Genomic DNA, 22970 nt, shown 5'->3' on the forward strand with positions numbered 1-22970 from the left:
CATTTATTTTTATTTCATGTTTATCCTGTTTTTGAAAGGGTATTCAGGCCTGAATCCAACAGAAAAAAGGGGAAAAAATACTACTCATAAAAAATGAAACAAGCTTTATGGGAGATCTTTTATATAATAATTAGAAATAATCTTAAATGCACCAATATGGCATTGAGAATATGGGGTACTATGCTTAAAGTATCGCATTCCATTGCCTATTAACACATATATTGCTACACTAATAAATGGCTAAAATAGGAAAAAAATAATGAGATATCTTGGTAGCTAATATTTAGAAATTGCTATTATGATGTTTTCATATCTTGCCCATTTAAAAAAAAATGCAGCCACAGGTAGCCGACGTTGCCATGAGTCATATTTAATATAATGCATGAGAATAGTGACCAGTGTAAGTATATTCGTGGTTAAAACCAAAATGTGTTGTAGGTTGTCTCCAGCACCTCAGTAAAGTGTTTGTCACATGTGTGTGACAAAAAAAAACAAAATATATTAAAATGTTCTAAGATTTTTCTTATTGAAAGCAATCCACTCACTAATATTGAATTTAATGATTATTAAACCTGACAATCTTTCATCCTTAATCTAAATTAATATTAATTTTTTAATGGTGTAGTAACACAGTATGTTAGTATTCTGATTTTTAAAACTTAATTCCTAGTTGCTGATGCAGAAATTTCCATATCCTCGTCACAGAGCAAATAGGGATACAATGAGTATTTATCAAGTAATTCCATGGTTTATTGGATATAGCTTACTAATTTTCATAATAGATATCATCAGAAGAATTATTGAAGAAAAAGCTAATGGATCTAAAGTAAGGATATTTTAAATATTTTTGTTTTCATATTTTATGAAAAAAATAATTATATTAAATATTTAGAAAAATTTTTTTGTTAAATTTTTGTTTGAGTTTGAAAATAATGGTTCTGAGTTTCATATTAAAAATACTTCATGATATTTGAGGCACTTAGTATGCATTCTTTGATTCTAATTTCAGTAATCATGTTTCTCAAAAGTGTGGTATTAATTTAAAGTGATCTGTAATGTAAAAGTACACTGAGTGGTTAATTTTCAGGAGGAGTTGATGTCTACTTTAGAAAAGAACTAGAAACTTTGCTTACATTAAATAAAAGAAACAGTTATAATAAAAAATATAGATAAGGTAAACAGTATTGAAGTATAATATATATATATATATATAACATAATAAAGTAAACTTTATTTATAAGGTAAACAGTATTGAAAAGTTTCCCTCTTGATATTAATTTTGCCTTCTGTACAATTTGTTTCAAATAAGTGATCCCAAAGTCCATAAACTTATAAAAAATTTGTATTTTGATGAATTTGCTGTGTACAGCTATACAACTGACGCAGAAATGTATGGAGTTTTTTTAAGAAGATGGAGAGTTTTTAATTATGTATTTGAGATGGTATTTTAGCTTAGAATGCTAAATACATTGTTTTACAAAAAAATCGAAGAACCATGAAGGATGTTGTTTTTGATGAAATTGGAATATGTGTATAGCTCATACACAGGTAATAAAATGATTAAAGAATCAAGGTCATAGTATCTGTTCACAGCTCACAATCACCCATTGAGTGTTCAAATTAGTAGCTAGTTGAACCGCCCCTGGTGGCAATGCATGCGTGAATTTGCGTTGAGGCAAGGAGTGGTAGAGGTTCCTAATGTCATTCTGGGATACATTCTGCCAGGCATTCATCAGTTGCTGCTCCAGATCTGTGATATTTTGTGGTGCCTGAATCTGGTGGCCTACCATGCCCTAGACGTGCTTGATTGGTGAAAGGTCTGGTGACCTTGCTGGCCAAGGAAGAGTAACAACTGCATGGAGACAGTCCAGAGATATGTGAGCAGTATGTGATCTGGCATTATCTTTTTGGAAAATGGCCCCAGGATGATGTACCATAAAGAGCAATGCAACTGGCCGCAGGATGATATCAGCATATTATTGAGCTATTAAAGATGTAAGGAGGATGACTAAAGATGACCTGCTGTTATAAGAAATAGCGCCCCACACCATCATACCAGGGGTTATGGCTGTGTGCCTTTGTAAAACAAAGGCTAATTGTTACTGCTCACTCCGTCCTCTCCAGACACAAACATGGTGGTCATTTACTTCAAGAGTTTAGCGGGATTCATCGCTGAACACTATAAGATGCCAGTCTGATGGCAGCCATGATGATTAGCTTCGACACCACTCCAGACGGCTGCGCCGATGTTGTGGGTTCAAAGGCAAATGTCTTAAAAGGCCTCTGTGAACGTAACCCCTCTTCAGACAAGCGCCGTGAGATGGTGGACGGTACCACGGGTTGTATAGTTGTGGCTGTGGTGCATTAAATAGTCGACAATGATACCCTTGGGACGGTTCGGGCCTGGTGAACAATCATCCTATCTTGCCTCACATTTGTGATCCAGAGCCTTCATTTCATCGACAATTTCCTTGTAGCAACCATTGCTGCCAACATCTTTGCACGCTGCAGGTGGCGGCCTATTGCTCGGTATGACCACTCAGCTTCATGCAACCCTACAATGTGACTATGTTCAAAGTCGTTTAGTTGTCTGTAAGGTGTTCAATATCATCGTAATGGCATCTTTAGTTTCTTCTTTACGGAATTACAATGGCAGCAACAAAAAAAGATAAATTTTCCACATTTGTTACTGGTTTTATACTTTGCGAATTGTACGCTAGAAATGTACGCTATGATCGCAATTCCTGTTCATTTGCCTTGAAACTTTGATCATTTGCATGTTCGATCAAGATGTTTTTGCATACCAAATTTCGTCACGATTACAAAAATCCTTCTTGAGGCTTCGATATTTTTGCAGAAGAGTGTATATGGTTCTGCTTTTCAGCTCTCCTTGTCCATAATTAACCTTAAATTATTCTGTTCCAGAACAACATTATTTTTAATCTGAAGTATAGGCAAATATTGGATTTTGTAACATACATAAAGGATAGAAAATAATTTCCATGTTGCTTTTTTATTTTAACTTTTGGAAAGGAGCAATAAGCCACAACTTTTAATAAAAATATTCACAGTGATCAATTGCCTGTAGTTTTGCATATATTATGGAGTATGTTTTCTTTTTTTGATGAAGCATCATCTAGAAAAACCTGATTTTATTTATTTCTCTGTTAATTTTGTGATTATATATTGAAAACTGGCCGAGTTGTAAAATTTTTACAAGTTCCTAATTATCTCTGCCATCTTATGTGGTGTGAAAGTCCAATAGTTTTGGCATCCCTTTCACTGGCATTTTTATTTGTAAGATGGAACTATTATATTGGGCAATATTCAGAAAGATTTGGTGATTATTTTATGTGTAGTTTTTGTCTTTTGTTAAAAATTTTGCTTGTATCATTTATTTTCTTTATTAATTTAGAATGTTTTCAAAGCTTGCTAAAAGTGTCGATAAGGGAATAAAATGCAAACATATGACAATAATTTTTATTGAATTTTAGTAATATTGTGACGAAATGTACAGGTGCGGTAACATGGCTTCCCCGCAAAGCAGTTTTAGGGTTGCCACGTTTGGCGAGAAATCACCCATTTGGCAACAAAATTGGCGATATACCATGGACGGATGGAGAACCTTCTGGAACGAATTCTTACCGGTTTAGCCCAGAATGTTCTCGAACACAAGCCGAAAGCTATATAAACTCTGCTGGTCTGCAGTCAGAGTGTGTGTGCCTCGTCTAGCGAGCTGATAATCATTGAGTGAGTGTCTCGAAGTCTAGCGCCGAGTTGGTAGTCGAGTGCATCAAGAGAGTCTTTTAGTGCATCGCAAATTAGTGCAGTGTCGAGTTTTGTCTTAGACTGTGCTGAGTCGAGAGTTATACTCTTATGTATCGTCAAGTGCAATGCGTGGAGAGTCTTGAGAGTACGTGGAGTTCCGAGAACGACCGAGCAGAGTTGGGAGCTGTACTCAGGTACTTTGTGGTGAAGCTGTCTCCACCGCTATTGCCTGACAGTGAGAAGGCTGTGTCGCTGAATGTGTCAGCTTGTTTATAACAGTTCGAGAACTGTAAAAGTGATTTTGGAGCTATCTGATTAATACTGGTAAATAAAAGTGTGTTTCGATACTTCATCAAGTGTCATCATTATTCACTCCAAATCTACGAACCCCGTACAAACGTGAAGAAGGAAAATAATGCGCCAAATGGTGTCAGAAGTGAGATTTGCGAGTGAATGCCAGAGACTTGTCTGCAGAGGAAAGCCATGGGAGAGGAAACAAACACTTTTGATGGACTTCTTAGCCGAGATAAAAGCCGGACAGGAAGAGATGAAAGCCGAAATGAAAGAGATGAAAGCTGGACAGGAAGAGGGGAAAGTCGAAATGAAAGAGATGAAAGCCTGACACGAAGAGATGAAATCCGGACAGGAGGAGATAAAGGCTAAGATCAAGAGCAAAATAAAAGCCATTCAAGAAAAGATGCAAGAAAAATTCGAACAGATGGCAGTGGAACAAGAAAAGGTTAAAAGTGAGATCGTGGAGCTTAGATAGGATACTGGAGCAAAAATAGCAGCCGTAGAAGAACGATTTGAAGAAAAATTGAGAAAATTCCAGAAAGAAATAGATGTTTTGAAAGAAAACCGGACTGGGGCCAAGAACGAAGCTGAAGATTTCAAGGTTCCCCCAATGTACTCTCATACGGTAATCAAACCAAGCACATATGATGGAAAATCATCATGGAGTGTATATAAGACCCAGTTTTCCATCGTGGCGGAAAATAACAAGTGGAACTCCTACCTGAAGGCTTCGCAGTTGGCTGCGTCACTCCGAAGGGATGCTGCAGATATCGTAGGGGTCCTCTCCGAAGACCAGATTTTAAACTTCAACGCCCTCTCAAATGCACTGGAAATGAGATTCAGGGAAAAGTGCGCAAAGGACTGTAGCCGTCTTTAGTTGAAATCTCTCCAGCAGAAAATCACAGAAAGCCTTCAAGAACTGGCGACTGACATCGAGAGGTTGGCGCATCAAGCATATCCGGACTGTCTACCTGATGTCTGAGAAAATCTGGCCTTGATGCATTTCATCGATGCCGTTAAGGATGCGAAAATTCAGAAAGCTCTCAGATCGGCGGATCTGAAAGACCTGAAATCTGCCTTGGTTTACGCTATGTAGTTCGAATCGGCTCAACAAGCGACTCGAAGAGATCGCCATCCTATTAGAGCATCACAAATAGAAGATACAAATTTTGATATCTCAAAACTAAAAAAAGAAATAAGAGAAATTCGGGAGACGTTAAGAAGACCTAATAAAAACAATACTGGGAAGAAAATCGTCAAGTGCTGGAACTGCGAATTGGAAGGAAGTGTCACGTGAATCAAAACTTGAAGAGAGCTCCCACGAAACAAAACCAGGGAAACTAAAATGCGGCAATCTCATGGGGTGGAGGTTGCCAGGCAAAGATGCAGCTCCTCTGAAAGTTCTTCAAATCTCTTCAATGAGCGGCAGAGATAACGGACTGTTCGTTAAAGGATACGGGAATAAGCATCCTTGTAAAGTGATCATAGATACGGGAGCAAATGTAACCATCGTGAGAACAGATGTAGCTCGACAGTTGACCGAGATGTTGCTCTGGACTCCACCTTGTGTGACTTTACAAACAGTGACAGGTGATAGGATTCCCATTGAAGGTAAAATTAACATCACCATTACCGTCTTTTTCCGAAAATAAGACACAGTCTTACTTTCTATTTTTGGTCCAAAATACGCGCTAGGGCTTATTTTCGGGGGAGGGCAAAAATAAAAGTATATTTATATATTTTTATTTAATATTTATTTTACACAGAATACAGAAATTTAAATTTATTCAATTACAGTCATGTCATCTTCTTCTGGAACATCGTCATAAATAAAATTCTGAATTATATTCTGATTTTCTTCCATACCCATTTCCTTTTGAAGCATTGGTCTGAATCTCTCATGTCTTGCGATATAGCTATTGTTAAATGAATACTTCTTGTCTAAGTAGCCTGTACTTAGTGCATTGGAAACATCACTATCAGTTATTTTGTCCCATGATTTTTAACCAATTCACAACTTCTTGTAAGCCTGGTTTTACAACATTACATCGATGACTTCTCACCATTCTGTTTTCAATATATTCATTGATTTCCATCCGCAAATGATTCTAGAATGGCTTGTTTATTGCAATGTCAAGTGTCTGGAGGTAACCAGTCATTCCTGCCGGAATCATTATTTGATCAATCTTCCTCTCAGCAAGAAAGTTTTTCATGTCTTTAACGCGGTGAGTACTGGCTGAATCCCAAACTAGTAAACCTCTATTCTGACCCCAAACAGTGGTGGCAGCATAAAATCAACCCACTTTCTTATAACTTCTTGGGTGCACCAGACTTTTTCACTTTCAATGACATAAATTCCTGAAAGACGTTGAATCTGGTCTATTTTACCTTTTGTTATTAAAAATGGCAATACTTTCTTGCCATCTAGACAAATCGCCAAAATACAGGTAATACGTGCACAATCGTAACTGGTAGAAGGAATGTAAATTGACGAAGAAGCCTTGTGGTGAACTGGCGTTTGAGCTCCTTGGCCTACGAATATCGTGGTCTCATCCATAGCAATCATGTTGGAGAGTTGGTATTTCGAAAAATCGATGCCATCAACAAAAAGCTTAAACGCAAGTGCACGCTTAACAACTTCATTGTCTTCCAGCTTAAACAATGTTGTTGATAACCTTAGTGACAGTTCATATCGTTTAAGGAAGTTGTCCAACCAGTGTGACGATGCTTTAAATTCTTCTATAGATATATCAAATTCAGTTGCTGTTTCAAGGGCAAATTTTTGAATATCAGCCCTGTGCACAACCAAAGCCATTGCTCTCCTGCCTGCAATCCATTCCCAGATGCAATCTTCCAACTCAGAAAATAATTTCTGCCAATCTGATCCAACTCTGCGTTTTTTCTCATTTCCTTGGTCCACCAGTTGACACAGGTAATCGTAGTCTGCATGCCATTTACGAACCATACGGAGTTCCAGCATCTTCTCTTTACAGAATGCTACAAGATTTACACCCTTGGAGTCTTCCACGATTCCCTTTTTGTACTCGACGGAATAGCTCTTTCGTTTTGTACTCATTGTAACTGGGGTTAAAAATTATTCACTTTATTTTTAAATAAAATTACGTATGAGGAAATAATCAGACTTGCAAGACTGAAATGAATGAACGTTGTATACCTGCACTGTCACTCAATGTAGACTGCTGCCTTATGCTGTATTTTTAACCAGTTCGCTGTTAGGAAAATCGCAAACATTTTGTGCCATTTTTTGCATCCAAAGGTAAACTTTTTGTGTCTAAAACTAGGCTCAGAATATTTCTTTCCCCCTTTTCACCACCTGTGAAAGCCTATTTAGAAGTTCTGTTCAAATCAGATTGAACAGCGTACCGTTCACACTGAAGGATGCTGAATAACGACCCCCTAAGGAGCAACATAAAACACAAAGACTGGTGTAGTCCTTAGAGCAGATATTTTTCCCTTTGCACCCAACCCCACTTCCACTTTCTGCACCCAACCCCAAATCTATTGCAATCTATTACAATGTAAATGTAATTTTTAATTGTCAAGAAAAAGCTTTATATGAAAGTGAAAATAAGGGCATTAGCTAGTATTTGAAATGTCCTTGAATTTTGTTTTATTATTTTCTTGATGGCCTGTAACAAAAGAGAATTGAATCGTTAAGAATTGTTAAGATAGCATTCAAATCCCTTTGTTCGTTAATAGAAAGGGAGAAAGCTGTTGTGGATCTCATAAGATATGTTGAGGGGGTAGCTATTTGAAGAAAAGTGTCCCCATCCTTTACTTTCCTGAAACAGCCCCGCTGTGATCTTAATGCGTCACCGCTGAGATGCTAAGTAACCCATCAATCACCCCTTTTGATTTTCGACTCATTCTGTGGTGGTTGGAAAAAGGTCGCTGCATTGCATGTGTTTCGGGGGTTACAGTTCAGCCCAAATTTTACCCCGACGAGACTCTGCCAACGCTAATGGATGACGATGCCTTTCCTGTGAACGTATCTCTCTTGGGGCAAATGGTGAACTGGTTAAGATAAATTCGAAGAATTAATTTGAAACGAACTGTAGAGGTAAACAATTAATTTCTCGGAATATTTTGTTTCAAACATTTCTCTGAAATACGAGTATTAGGAAAGCTAAACATATTATTACTTAATAAATCAACAGCATTTTTTAACGAATTCTTTTTGTCACATTATTTTAACTATGGCTTATTTTTGGGGGATGTCTTATTTTACAAAATGTTCTGAAAATCACGATAAGACTTATTTTCGGAAGATGTCTTATTTTACAAAAAGTTCCGAAAATCACGATAGGTCTTATTTTCAGAAAAAGACAGTAACTTCGGAAATGAGATCTACCAGCACTTAGTTTTCGTCGCTAACGTCATGGACGAATTAATACTCGGACTGGACGTTTTGCAGAAGTATGACTTTATGCTGGATTTTAAACATAACGAAATGCACTCTGCGAAAGAAGATATAACTGTGTTTGAAATGAAGAGCAGCATTCCCTCAGCTCACCAAGTAACAACAAAAAACAGATGTCACCATCCCTCCTATGACAGAATCATTAACAGCCGGATCCATGGAAAAGAGTAGCTTCAGATTTGGACTAATTGAATACCTTGAAAATAGTTTAAGAGAGGTATTAGTGGCTTCCTCATTAGTAGACCTTTCGAAAGATTTCATCCCTGTGAGAGTGGCGATTGTCAGCCACAGACCGAGAAACACATAAAGGGGTGAAATGCTAGCAGCAAGCACTCCAGTTACTTGTGTTTGTAAAGCCCCACTTGAAATTCTGACTGAGGCAACTAGGAAATTAATGGAAGAACTTCTGCAGAGGGCAAATTTAACCCATGAACAAAGACGTGCAGCACAGAAAGCAATTAAAGAATTTGAAGATCTATTTTCTAGGTCATCCAGAGATGTTGGCTGCACAAAGCTGACACAACATCAAATTGATACGGGTGATCACTCTTCGATAAAGCGGCATCCCAGACGTTTACCATTTGCAAAACAGGAAGAGGTTGGAAATCTTCTGAAGGAGATGCAAGAAAATGACATCATCGAACCATCCACAAGTCCATGGGCGTCTCCTATAGTTCTCGTCCGGAAGAAAGATGGCTCGACAAGATTTTGTGTCGACTACCGGAGACTAAATAATGTCACTAAGAAAGACAGTTACCCTCTTCCCAGGATTGAGGATACTCTTGACACCCTATCAGGACACAAGTGGTTTTCCACCCTAGACCTCAAGAGTGGGTACTGGCAAGTGGAAATTCATCCCGATGATAGAGAGAAAACTGCGTTCACTATCGGTCAAGAACTCTGGCAGTTTAAAGTTACTTTTGGACTTTGTAACGCCCCTGCAACATTTGAATGCTTGATGGAGACACTGCTTCATACACTTCTTACGAATCCTGTCTGGTCTACCTAGACGACATCATTATAGTGGGCCGTACTTTCGAGGAACATCTAGAAAATATCAGGAAGATGTTCCAGAAATTGAGAAATGCCACCTTAAATTGAGTCCTTTGAAATGCAAGTTGTTCCGCAATGAACTTTCCTATCTCGGTCACGTCATCTCTGCCGAAGGTGTCCACATAGATCCAGAAAAGGTGTCAGCAGTTAAAGACTGGGAACGTCCTGTGGATATTCATAAACTACGGAGCTTCCTGGGAGTCTGTACTTATTACAGAAGATTCGTGAAGGGCTTCTCCAACATTGCAAGGCCTCTGCATAAATTAACAGAAAGTAAAAAAAAAAAAAAAAATTTGTGTGGATTGAGGAGTGCGATCAGTTGAAGGCGGCATTAACATCTATGCCCGTGCTGGCGTATCCCTAGACCGACAAACAATTTATAATAGACACAGATGCAAGCAACAAAAGTGTGGGAGCTGTCCTTTCTCAAATGTTTAATGGTCAAGAGCAAGTAATAGCCTATTGGAGTAAATGCTTGTCCAAACCAGAAAGGAATTATTGGGTCACCCATAAAGAATTGCTTGCTATCGTAAAGACCATAGAACATTTCCATCATTATCTCTATGGCAGAAAATTCTTATTGCGGTCCGACCATGCTTCTCTAACCTGGCTACTGAATTTCAAAAATCCCGAAGGACAAATAGCCAGATGGATTCAAAGAGTGCAGGAATGACTTTGAGATAAAACATCGTAAAGGCTCCTCCCACGGAAATGCGGATGCTTTATCCAGGAAGCCTTGTTCTGCACACTGCAGCCATTGTTCAAGAGCCGAGGCTAAGTACGGGCTGGCGAATCTAAGTATCCAGCAAGTAACATCTTCAATATCAACTGATCCAGATCCGTGGAATGATGAAAAAGTTAGAGAAGACCAATCAGCAGATCTTGATATTAGGCCAATAATAGAAGTGAAGGAATCGTCCAGTACAAAATTCAAGTGGCAGGACATTTCCATTTGCAGTTCTGCAACTAAAAGGTACTGGGTTCTCTGCGATTCACTCCACTTCCGAAATGGAGTCTTATATCGACTATGGGAAAGCGACAATGGAACTAATAAGAGATGGCAGCTGCAGCTTCCTCGAAACCGAATACCTGATGTTCTGAAGGAAATACACAGCAGCTCAACAGGAGGGCATTTTGGCTGTATGAAGACACTAAACAAGGTCCGAGAGAGCTTCTTCTGGAGTTCGGCGAGAAACGATGTTGAGAAGTGGTGCCGATCCTGTGATGCTTGCGCAGCCTGGAAAGGACCGAAGGGACGTAGCCGAGGAAGGCTGCAGCGATACAACATAGGAGCGCCTTTTGAGGAATTGCCCTCGACATACTTGGACCTTTTCCTCAGACCACGGATGGCAACAAATACGTCCTCGTTGTCATGGATTACTTTAGGAAGTGGCCCGAAGCTTACCCAGTTCCAGATCAAGAGGCTGTCATGACAGCTGAAGTCCTGTTACAGAATTGGGTGTCCAGATTTGGGACCCCCTTCAGATTCATTCTGACTAAGGCAGGAACTTTACTTTGGCTGTGTTCAAGGGACTCTGTGACTTGTTGGAAATCAAGAAAACACAGACGACCCGTTACATCCGCAGTCTGATGCCATGGTGGAGAGGTTTAACCGTACAATCCTTAACTACCTCTCGCTCATGGTTTCCAAAAACCAAGAAGACTGGAATTGCAAATTGCCCCTGTTCCTGCTTGCTTACCGTAGTGCCGTCCACAAAAGCACCAGCTATTCTCCATCACAGATGCTCTTCGGTCGCGATCTCCGTCTGCCAAGTGACCTGCTTTTCGGCCTCTCTCTCGATGTACATTCCTCGCGTGAGCAGTATGTGCAGGACCTCCAGGCCTGGTTGGAAACAGTACACAGGTTTGCTTGAGAGCGGATCAACATCTCGACGGACAGGATGAAGAAGAGATACGATGCAAGAGCCACCGAACATCAGTTCCAAGAAAACGACAAGGTTTGGCTGGGAAATCCAAGTCGTCGTAAGGGCGTTTTTCCCAAACTGCAGTCGCATTGGGAGGGCCCTATACAGTCCTCAACAGATTGAACGATGTTGTTATATGGATCCGTAAATTCCCCAATTCAAAACCCAAGGTCGTTCATTATGACAGATTAGCCCCATATTATTGCCATAGTACGTAGTGCTTCTGATTCTTAGGGGTGTTTGTATTGAATTGTGCTTCTGACCAAGGATTGTACTGCCCGGGATGTGCAGTCCTTGGGAGGGGGCAGTGTTACGAAATGTACAGGCGCAGTAAGATGGCTTCCCTGCAAAGCAGTTTTAGGCTTGCCATAAAATGGCAAGGGAAAGCAGGGTTGCCACATTTGGCAAGAAATAGCCCATTTGGCGACAAAATTGGCGATATACCATGAACGGATGGAGAATCTTCTGGAACGAATTCTTACCAGTTTAGCCTAGAATGTTCTTGAACAAAAGCTGAAAGCTATATAAACCCTGCTGGTCCGCAGTCAGAGTGTGTGTACCTCGTCTAGTGAGCTGATAGTCAGTCATTGAGCGAGTGTCTCGAAGTCTAACGCCAAGTTGGTCGTCGAGTACATCGAGAGAGTCTTTTAGTGCATTGTCAAGTGCATCGTGTGGAGAGTCTTGAGTGTACGTGGAGTTCCGAGAATGACCAAGCAGATTTGGGAGCTGTATTCCGGTGCTTTGTGGTGAAGCTGTCTACGTTATTGCCTGACAGTGTGAAGGCTGTGTCGCTGAATGTGTCAGCTTGTTTATAACAGTTCGGTGACTGTAAAAGTGATTTTGGAGCTATCTGATTAATACTGGTAAATAAAAGTTTTTTGATACTTCATCAAGTGTCGTCGTTATTCACTCCAAATTTAAGAACCCTGTACAAACGTGAAGGAAGAAAATAATGTAACAATATTAATCCAGTTTATGGATCAAGGAGTTAATAGAAACTTTTAAACTTAAATTATTCTTTTAGAATGCAAAATTATTGTATAGATTGAAAGTGGTGAAAATTAAACAGTTGTGGAGGAATAAAGTGACAAGATCATAATTCAAAATGTCTGAATCTGTAATGAGAAATAGAAATGGAAAATGATTAAAAGGAAGAAGGTTATTTAACCAAGATCAATTAGCCTGAGATTGGTGAAATGCCGAGATATATTTGTAGACTTCATAAAAAAGGGGGGAGGAGAACTAAATATAATATTGGAGGAATAAGGAATATTTATAGTGGCAAAAAACAACCTGCCCCTTATGATTAAATTTTGAACACAAAAAATGTTTGATAAGGTACTTATCAAACATTGCTTTGTACTTTGCTAGGTACTTTACTTACTACGATTTACTGACATCCATCAAACAAAAAGAAACAAGAGAGGGGGAAAAAAAAACCCTAACATAACAAAATTAAAGGACTACATTTTAAACAATTGTAACATAAAGATGATATCAGCACTGCTCTAGGGATGAAAAAGTATTCTCTGCTTAAACAGCTGGCCTTGCCTTCTTTAGGATAATTGCTGTCAGCTCAGGTACAAGTCATCCAATCAGAAATGGGCTGTCAGCTCAAGAACGGCTGAGGAAGTCCCTGTGGTTGGCTTCTTAAGGAATATTTATAGTGGCAAAAAACAACCTGCCCCTTATGATTAAATTTTGAACACAAAGAATGTTTGATAAGGTACTTTATGGTACTTTACTTACTACGATTTACTGACATCCATCAAGCAAAAATAATAATAATAATAATAAAAAAAAAAAAAAAAAAAAAAAAAAAAAAACGAGAGGAGGAAAAAAAAAAAAAAACCCTAACATAACAAAATTAAAGGACTACATTTTAAACAATTGTAACATAAAGATGATATCAGCACTGCTCTAGGGATGAAAAAGTATTCTCTGCTTAAACAGCTGGCCTTGCCTTCTTTAGGATAACCTTTCGAAATTCACAGCATTTTCCTTTTCTCCCCATCCATTAATGCACAAAGAGGTGTGAAGGTTTCAAATGACATCCTTTCTACTTCCTAAGAAATAAAGATAAGAAACCACAAATAAATCATTTTAGGATAAACTGTCTGCAATAAACTGATACAATGTATTTGGGAAAATTGCACCTGCTACTGCATACCTTAGGAGGAAGGAAGAAGACAACATTGCAGCCTCGGCCGTTTTGGGCGGTTGTGGTCATTTGAGTGAAATGCCGTAAAATTTTTGTTCTTGAAAAGATTGAAGGGAAAGCTTCAGGCCATAGTAAATTGATAATTGCATGTTAAAATGTATCCAGATTCTTTAGATGGGGTAGAGGTCCAACAACATTATTGTGTACTTTACAGGAACTATCAAAATATAGTAAAAAATTTCCAAAAGAAGGTTTAGTGTACCTTTGAATTTTAGATCCTGGAAACAAAATTTCCTCCACTCCCTAACATCCACTGTGATAGCCTTCTTTTAAACTAAATATTAGTTAAAAACTGGGGTGAGACTGTCTATCAGGACACACATTCAAATTGTTTGTTAGTTTTGAACATCGCTGAGCATTGAAGTTTTGGAATCCCATAGAAATTTCTGCATTTTCAACCTAGTGTCAGAATTTAGCAAAGATTGTAATTTTTGTCAGCTAACTACTCACAAGCTATTTCTTCAAAGTCTGTTGGTGAAGGGACAGCTACTTCTGAAAGGACCTCAGCAATTATGTTCTGTATACCGTTGCCCTGTATTATGTCACGTGTAAACTGTCTCATAATTTCTGTATGTTGACATCGTCTTGGAGAATACTTGTCACCAGACTTCTGCATAGCAATGTTAAAGGTTTCTGATCCATATAAATAACAAATTAATGACCTTCAAGCATATATCTAAAATGCTGAACTGCAGAATAAACCACAAGCAACTCTCTATCAAAAGCACTGTAATTAATCTTAGTTATTGTTAATTGTCGAGAGAAAAATGCCAAAGTATCGATGTGATTATCTTTGTGCTGCTTGTAATACTGCACTAATTATAATTTCAGTGGCATCTGTAGACAAACGCAATCTAGATTTAAGGTTGTAGTACAATAGTAATGTAATACCAACTACTGAAGCTTTAAAACAAGCTGCAAAGAAAGATTTTGAAGTTATAGACCAAACCAGTGGTTATTTATCCTTTCCCCCCCTCTTTAAGCATAACATACAACAGAGCCTGTATTTGACCAGCTTTGCTGATAAATAAAGTCAAAAGTCATTAATTCGGACACCCATAATCAGAAATGATCTATAATCCGGACCTCAAAGACCTTTACGGCTGCGAATATGCATGTGCGCATGCGCATGATACGTTGACGCATGCGTGTTTAATGTATAACGGACGGTATAAGCTAAGCTAAAATTATCTAATTCAGTTAATGTTGCAGATTGCGTTTCTTAATTTTTGAATTGGATCCGGCTAATTATTTTTTGCAGACTGTTAGAGCAATTTTATAAAAGTAAGCTTGAACTTTCGATTATGTCAAATAGAAATTCCGATATATATTTACTAATATGTAAAGGATGTACAAAGCGAAAGTATGTTTCGAAGTCCATTAAACAAAAAGTGGAATTGCTGCAAAAAATGGATAAAGGCATTCCTTTGTTTCTCTAACCATTCCGAAATATGTTTATCAATTTCAAGCTGCTCTGCGGCGGAGGGGGGGAACGCCGCGGCGCGCAATGAATTGGAAGTTGATCCGTCAGCACTATCCTTATTTTCAGGACAGGTGTTTTTATTTTATTTGGCTTATAATTCCTTACTAAATGTAGTATTTCATCTCGATGTACTCTGATATGATTTAAATCAAATTCCTCGTCATTATAATTCGCTTCCGATAGTGAAGAAAGTGACGCAGAGGTTATTGAAAACGAAAAAATTTCGATTGACAAATTAGTCGGTATTCTCGACACAGCAATTATAGGACTTGAACAGCGGAACTTTGCAACTGAAGAAGAAGTTATGTCTGTTTATAGAATTAAAGAGAAAGTATTATCACATAAAACGAAGCAACTTAAACAACTTACATTGAAAGAAATGTTTAATAAAGTAAGCAAATAAATATTAAGCTTTTTTTTTTTTTTTGTAAATTTTGATACCCTTTAGATCATAATTGTTCTTTATTTCATAAATTACGGTTTCATATTTTTAATTTTATAATTTCTGCATGCCATCTTACCAGATTTAAACTGATGATCTATAATCCGGAAAAATCGATAATCTGGAATCGTCGAAGTCCCGACGAGTCCGGATTAACGACTTTTGACTGTAGATGATAAAAATTCAAAATCTAGGAAACAGTGTAACTAAATACTACTTGATGGTAAAGGATGGCTTTGCTGATAAATAGATGATAAAAATTCAAAATCTAGGAAACATTGTAACTAAATACTAGTTGATGGTAAAGGATGTAAATCCTTTAAACACTTAACTTCAAGTAAAGGTAATATACCATTAGGAAACAACTGAAAGCTTAAATAAACTATTCCTTTTGTCCAAATACTTATTTATCTGGATTGAAACCTATTCCATATTCACATAATATTTAAAGTACCTTTTCCAAGCCAGCTTTGGAAATTGCCTCATCAGTAGAAGTGACAAGGATGCCATCTTGATAAGCAGAGCAACAGTCATTAACCAAATAATGAAGTCAATAATTCATTATACCTATAAATCTTTGAAACATTTATGCTGCAGTAAGAAGTTCAAAGTACATAAACTTGTATTCAAACAATCTGATAGGAGTTATGATTGCTATTTTAGGGATATCATGTGGATGAAGTGGAATCTTGTGGTAGACTAAGTCAATTTTTGAAAATCATGTATATGTTGCATTGAGTAACAGTTTGACAGTGTCACAGAATTTCAACATCAATAATCTCCATTAATATACCATTTCCCATTTTTCTTAGACACCAAGTAGACAGGCCGTGATCACAACATCAATAACCTCTATTAATATACCATTATCCATTTTTCTTAGGTGCCAAATGAACAGGCTTAATCACTGAATTTTTGAGGGCTAAATTATGGCCATTTTCAATTGTGACTTAAGCTCCTTTCTCGAAACCTCAGATTTTTCCAGAAAATGTCTCCTCGAATGAGAATAGTCAATATAATGTTGAACTCCATGTACTTTAAATGCACCTATTAATCAGGAATCTTAAAGTTCTGGATATGTAAGCAACAGTGCATAAAATAGTGAAATAGAACTAATAGGAGTCTTCTTAATTAAATTTAATGCCTGTTTTAAGGGATGTGATGATTAACACACAATTTTTGACAGCCACTAGTAAGCCAAAAAATTCTTATCAATAAGAAGGTGAGACACATCTGCAATTACAGAAGAAAAAAGAAAACTTCAGTGTAAAGCTAGTTTCATTTCCAAATTTTTCATGCCGCTTTAGACCATTAGCAGTAAAAAATGTGAATTCAGTTTTTATCTGACAGGGCAGTTACGAAATTTTAGACCACAGCTCACCGAGCAAAACAGTCATTAATGCGCCACTGTATACAAGAGAGCACTGGACTGTTTTTCTCTGTGAAACAAACTGACGTTCCTTTATTCTACATTCCCCCATATTTGTCGTGGCAATTTCTGAGCAGTTACACAGAGGAATGCAATTTTCAGACTTTTCTTGGTACTTTTATGGTGCCAACAGTATGTTTTTGGTACAGTGGAACCTTTTCAGCCATGCAAACTTGACCTTTTAGACTGTTGATCTGTGGCACAATGGCTGAAAAAGTCTTCCATTTAATAAATTTTGAACCTTGGAGCACAATGATTCCAAGTAATCAGATGTGCTTAAGACTAATGACAGCTGCTATAGAATTTGAAATGACCATACGGCAGTACTGAGAGATAAGACAGCCATGTTTGGTGTATAGCTGTGGTACATCATACTGTATCTGCAGCAGAAATTCAAGCCGCAGTTGGCACTACACTAACCCAACAAACTGTTACAAATTGGTTATTTAAAAGACACACTGTGAGCTAGACACCGTGTAGTATGCATTCCATTGATTCCAAACCACTGCCATTTGCGATGTAAGTGGTATCAAGCCAGAGCTCATTGGAGGATGGAGTGGATATTTTTGTGTTTTCATATGAAAGCTGGTTCTGTCTGACTGCAGTGATGGCCCTATGTTCGTTAGAAGGAAGCCAGGTGAGTTCCTGCAATCAACCTATGGCCTAGACACTGAACCATCTTTAGTTATGGTCTGTGGAACAATTTCGTATGGCAGCAGAAGCACTTTTCTGGTAATCCTATGTATTCTGATGGCAAATTTTTACATCACTTTCATGTTTCAACCTGTTCTGCTGCCAGTCATGAATAGCATTCAAGGGGGGGCTTTCCAACAGGATAACGCTCACCCTTGTAGTGTTTCTGTAACCCAACATGCTGTACAGAGTGTTGACATGTTGCCTTGGCCTGCTAGATAACCAAATCTTTCTTCATATGAGCACTTATTGGACATCATTGGACAACAACTCCAGTATCATCCACAACCAGCATTAACTGTCTCCGTATTGACCGACCAAATGCAACAGACATGGAACTCTATCCCACAGACTGACATCTGGTACTTGTGCGACACAGTGCGTGCATATCTGCATGCTTGCATTCTGGTTACACAGGTTTATAATGTACACTGTGCAAAAAAAAGGAGGGGGAGAGTTTTATATCTCCCGTTCTACTAGGCTGATTCACGAAACTCAAATTGCGTTTTTCATGACTCGAAAGCGTGACGTAGGATATGTATTAGATTTATATATAGCATTGTTCTAATATAGGTATTTTGACACAAAATCAGACATTTTCTGAAATGAGATGCCAATTATTTTCCATATTTCAATTCTACAATTCAAATTATGCCTAAATATTATGCTTTCAATACCTATGATCTTGAAAATTTAATCAACTAAATGTATTACTTAGACAAATGTATTGCCAAAATTTCATTGCTCTACATTAATATTTTCTTGCTGTTGGGATTCCCCCCCCCCCGTCAGTGTATGTATTGTAAACAACAAGTACATGAATGTTCCAGATCACCAATTATCATCAGTTATACAGCGACAAGGAACAACATGCTTCCTATATGACTTCATTCTGAACAAAAAGGGAGTTAGGTAAGACATTCTATTGATAACTGAATCAGAATTTATTCATGTCCATCAAACTAACAAAAAACTAGCATAACAAAAATTTAAAGAATGGCACTTTGCCATTAAATGAAAGATTGCAGTATGAAGATGATATTAATGCTGCTGTATGGATGAAAAAAGTGCTGGCCTTGCCTCCTTCAGGACAATTGCAGGCTTCTATTACAGGCTGTCGGATCAGGAACAGGTCAGAAGCTCAGGAACAGCTAAGGAAGTCCCTTTGGTTCTCCACTTGTCACTTCTACTGCTGTTGTTGCTGTTCAGTAATCTAAAGAATAGCTTGGGTTTATGCTTTTAAGTAAGAATCACATGGTGTGTCCTTCATCTGAAAATTTGTGGCACATGCTGATGAGTCAGTCATTCAGCCACGAAGAAGACGTTTGCCGCTTGAGAAATATCATCTGCCACATACTCATGTTTTACAAATTTAAAAAAAAAAAAAAAAAAAAAAAAAAAGGTTGGAGAAGTCTTTATTAGTGGAATCTATGAAGCAAATGAACATTTGAACTTCATTTGGAAAGAAATGATACATTGGCAATATTGATGACTTCAAATGATAAACTGCTTAAACGTGATTAAGCTATGAATAAATTTTGCTTTTTAAAAATGTTTACAAATGAGGATCTGGCATCACTAAAGTCTTGAATGTGCTAGAGTGTCAGACTTGTGCTGTATCATTTTAACATGTTGTTATGTTTTTTATTTTTTACTTGTTATTCTATTTTAATAACAGTTCCATGATGCTAGGATGTTAATATATAGGTAGATGATATCTAAAAATTAATTTCACTAGCCAAAGAATTAACGTACTGATTACATTCTTTGCTGTTATTTTTATGTTTGGTGCTTTACATTTATTGTAAGTTTTTTCTAACTTAGAAGATAAATACCATTTAATTTAGAAGACCTGGAGTATTTAAGGATCTAGAAACATTTATCCCTTTTGATTCTATGTATGCATTATATTTCTTGGGTTATTTAGGATTTATTATATATTTACTGGATTATGCTTTAAGTTTAATAAATTTCTTAGCAAGATTTTATTATATTTGTGCATTATTTTTTATGTGAGAATTTTTATTTTCTCATATGTAGTTTTTCAACTGCATTTTGTGTAAAATTCTTTTTTTCCCCCAGGAGCTTTTAAAGATGATGGGCATGACAGATGCTTTGTATTGGACTAGTACATTTATAAATTTTTTTGGACTTGGAGCCCTGGTGATGCTGATAATTACCATAATTTATAAGAGTCCGCTGAGATTATCCTTAGTTTTTATTCCACATACAGATTTTTTTTTATTACTAGTATTAATGTTGTTATTTATGGCCAGTCTGGTTTTATTTTGTATGGCATTTAGTACATTTTTCAATCGAGGTAAGTTAAATATCATTTTAGATTTCATTCTTAAAACTTTATTTTAATAAATTTAAATATATAAGATAAAGCTTAAATAAAAGTGTATAAAATAATACTTTTATTTACATCATAGTTATTCAATTTTATAATAATATGGTATACTTACTTTTATTTCAGCCTTTAACTCTTTCGTATCGAAGTCACCCCAAATGCCCGAACATTCAGACAGCGGCAGGTCGCCCGAACGCCTGAATAGTTTCCTACCTAGTGCTCCCCCATCACATTACTGCATTGCTCATTGCTTTCAGGAGTTGTTAAATGACATGTCGGTCATTCTTTTCAAGCAACTAAAAATAGTTCTGTTATTTTAGTGCACCTTTTCCCCCTTTGTTTACTGTCAATGTTTAGCTATTGATGCTCAAAGTTGCATGCCCATCCCAAGGGGGAACTTCACACAGGGTGAAAGCCTCCAAGAAAGAAGTTGTTGCTTTACTTAAGTAGATTATTGTTAATGCTGCAGTATTCAATTTGTCATGGGGGGAAGGAAAAGCATTCCAACAGAAATTCGAATCCACTGGCGTTTTTGATGTTTGAGGAAAAGAGATTTGGTCCTTTCTCGATGTAAAAGAATTAAATTAATCTTTATTCATCAGAAATGAACTTTTAATAAAACAAAATAAATCTTCAACTTTTTTAAATATCTTTAATTTCAGAATATTAAAATTGTACTCATATATTGAAAAACCCAAAATTATTTAATGAAAGTATGTGTACTTCTGTTAATTTTTAATTTCTTTATATCAGTCTTTATAAAATAGAATTATATATTATATTTATATATAATTCCTTTATATTAGTTTTTCTTTTATCAAGTCTTTATAAAAGTCGATGTATGTTAGTTTATTGATTGCTAATTTTTTCGGTCAATAATTTAATGAAATAAATAAATTTTTATGGAAGTTTCATAATATGTAATGTTATTTTTATGATAAAATTGCTTCATAGCTACACTGGTTTCCAAAAGTAACTACTTTGGTTCGAAACTAAAAACTGATAACTCAAAAGATGTGCAAACTAATTTGACAAAACTTGGTGATAATATTTACTATACCACTTGGAACTTAAAAACACCAGAAATTATTATAGAGAATATTTACATTTTGTGATAATCACAGGAACATCAAATCTCCAGAATTAGGATATAAAAATAAAATACAAAAAAGATTTCTTAATGATCATTCTGAACAAAAATACTGGCCTAGCAGTCATGCTGCTTATGGTGGTGTTAATGAGCTGCATGAGTAACAGTGTCCATTTCACATGAAGCAGTTCTAAGCCCATCTAGGGTTTTGGAAGAGAGGATGGAGGCCAGCAGTATTCTTCGTGACAGCATCCCTTGCATTCTGAATGAGGTCAGGAGAACGTATTGTCCACTCCATATGGACTGCAATTTCTTCTCAAGAATTTGGTGCGGCAGGAAGACGAGCAATGTGAAGATGGGCATTATCTGCTTGCAAAATGAAGGTATTGGCAATGGCAGCAGCATATGGATGCATAATAGGATCAAGTATGTCAATTTCTGTACTTCTGAGCATTAAGTGTTTTATGTGGCAGCACATACAGGTCTCTGCACCCAGGTAAAAATATTTTTTCCCATACAAGAATGCTACCTTCTGCATAGATTTCTCTTTTCCATGCTAGATAGAAAGTATCAGATGTTTGTTTCTCTTCGTATGTAAACACATTGGGAATCACTCTGCAAAGCAAAATGGAGCTCATCATTGAACAGAACAGACCTCCATTGATTTTGAGTCTAACTTAGCCCAGTTCAAACTCTCCCTCTGGTTATTGGAAGTAAGTAGGACACAAAATGTTTGTCATCTAGCTTATAAACACACCTCTTTCATGCAGTCTTCTGCGTACTGTTGTGACTGATTCCTGCAGAAGTGCGAACCTAAGCTGAAATGAAATTGCAGTGCTGTTGTAGTAAGCACTAAATCACAGATACCAGTCATCTGCAGAAGTGGTAATTCCTGCCCTACCTTTAGTAAGTTTTTGAGAGGCTGCCACAAGTAGCTAGAAGTTGGTTTCGCAACCAGCTGATGACGGAACGGTTGACATTTAGCCACCTTGCAATGTCGTTGACTGCATCTGATAGGTCTTTGGCTTTATAACGCAATTCTGCTGATAAGTGTTGCTCTGAACTCATTTTGACAGTGGGTATTTTGAAATGTTGTAATATACTGTCGGATCATGAATAGTGATTTCCTGTTGAACAGTTATTTTTAAACTGTATCATACTTAATGTTATACTATGTTAGTGCTCCTCTTTTGCAACAATGCTTCTCAATGTAGCTTGCTTTTATCTGTAGCATTTCCAGATTTCAAGAATTTAGAACTACTTTTAGCCAAGTTATCATAATTCTTTAATTAGCTGCTTAACTTCTGGAAGCCAGTGTACTTGAAGAAAAATTAATTTGTTTTTTTAATTATGTGAATCTTAGAATTTAGTTTTGCATTGTTATATTGCTTTCATTATTTGGATTTATGTGTGTGTGTGTGTGTCAGTAAGGCCTTTTTAAATTTAAAATTGCACATAATTACTTTTATGATGTCAGGTTTATTAATGTGTCTTTTTCCACCCCAAGATATTAAGCATGTGAAGAATTATACAGCTTTTTGTAATTTGGTATTATATCCTTTGAAGTTGTGTAATAAATGGAACTGATGTAAAGCTCACAAGTTCGATTCATGTAAATCTAACTTTGTCGATGGTTTTGTTTTAATTAAATTGGATCAAGGGCTCAAAAGGCACTTATTTAGAAGAAGAGTATGTAATAAAGGATATAGTTTTCAAACATATCAATACAGAATAGTATTAAAATAAATATGCTGCATACACAATTCCAGTAGTTCTTC

At 36.9% G+C, this 22970-nt stretch overlaps 1 protein-coding gene across 2 annotated transcripts in view; it reads left to right on the forward strand.

Annotated features, from left to right (window-relative positions):
• LOC118192633 (phospholipid-transporting ATPase ABCA3-like) overlaps positions 1-22970 on the forward strand; it is a 193165-nt gene that overhangs the window by 46483 nt on the left and 123712 nt on the right. For both annotated transcript variants that reach the window (XM_085813161.1, XM_085813162.1), the window contains 2 exons: positions 671-826; positions 19832-20069. In XM_085813161.1, coding sequence (XP_085669287.1) covers positions 671-826; positions 19832-20069 — 394 coding nt within the window. The remainder of the gene's footprint in view (positions 1-670; positions 827-19831; positions 20070-22970) is intronic.

The sequence above is a fragment of the Stegodyphus dumicola genome, chromosome 3 (genome assembly GCF_044657685.1).
Source record: "Stegodyphus dumicola isolate Sdum_Otavi_A_Nest chromosome 3, ASM4465768v1".
In the NCBI taxonomy this organism is placed as follows: domain Eukaryota; kingdom Metazoa; phylum Arthropoda; class Arachnida; order Araneae; family Eresidae; genus Stegodyphus; species Stegodyphus dumicola.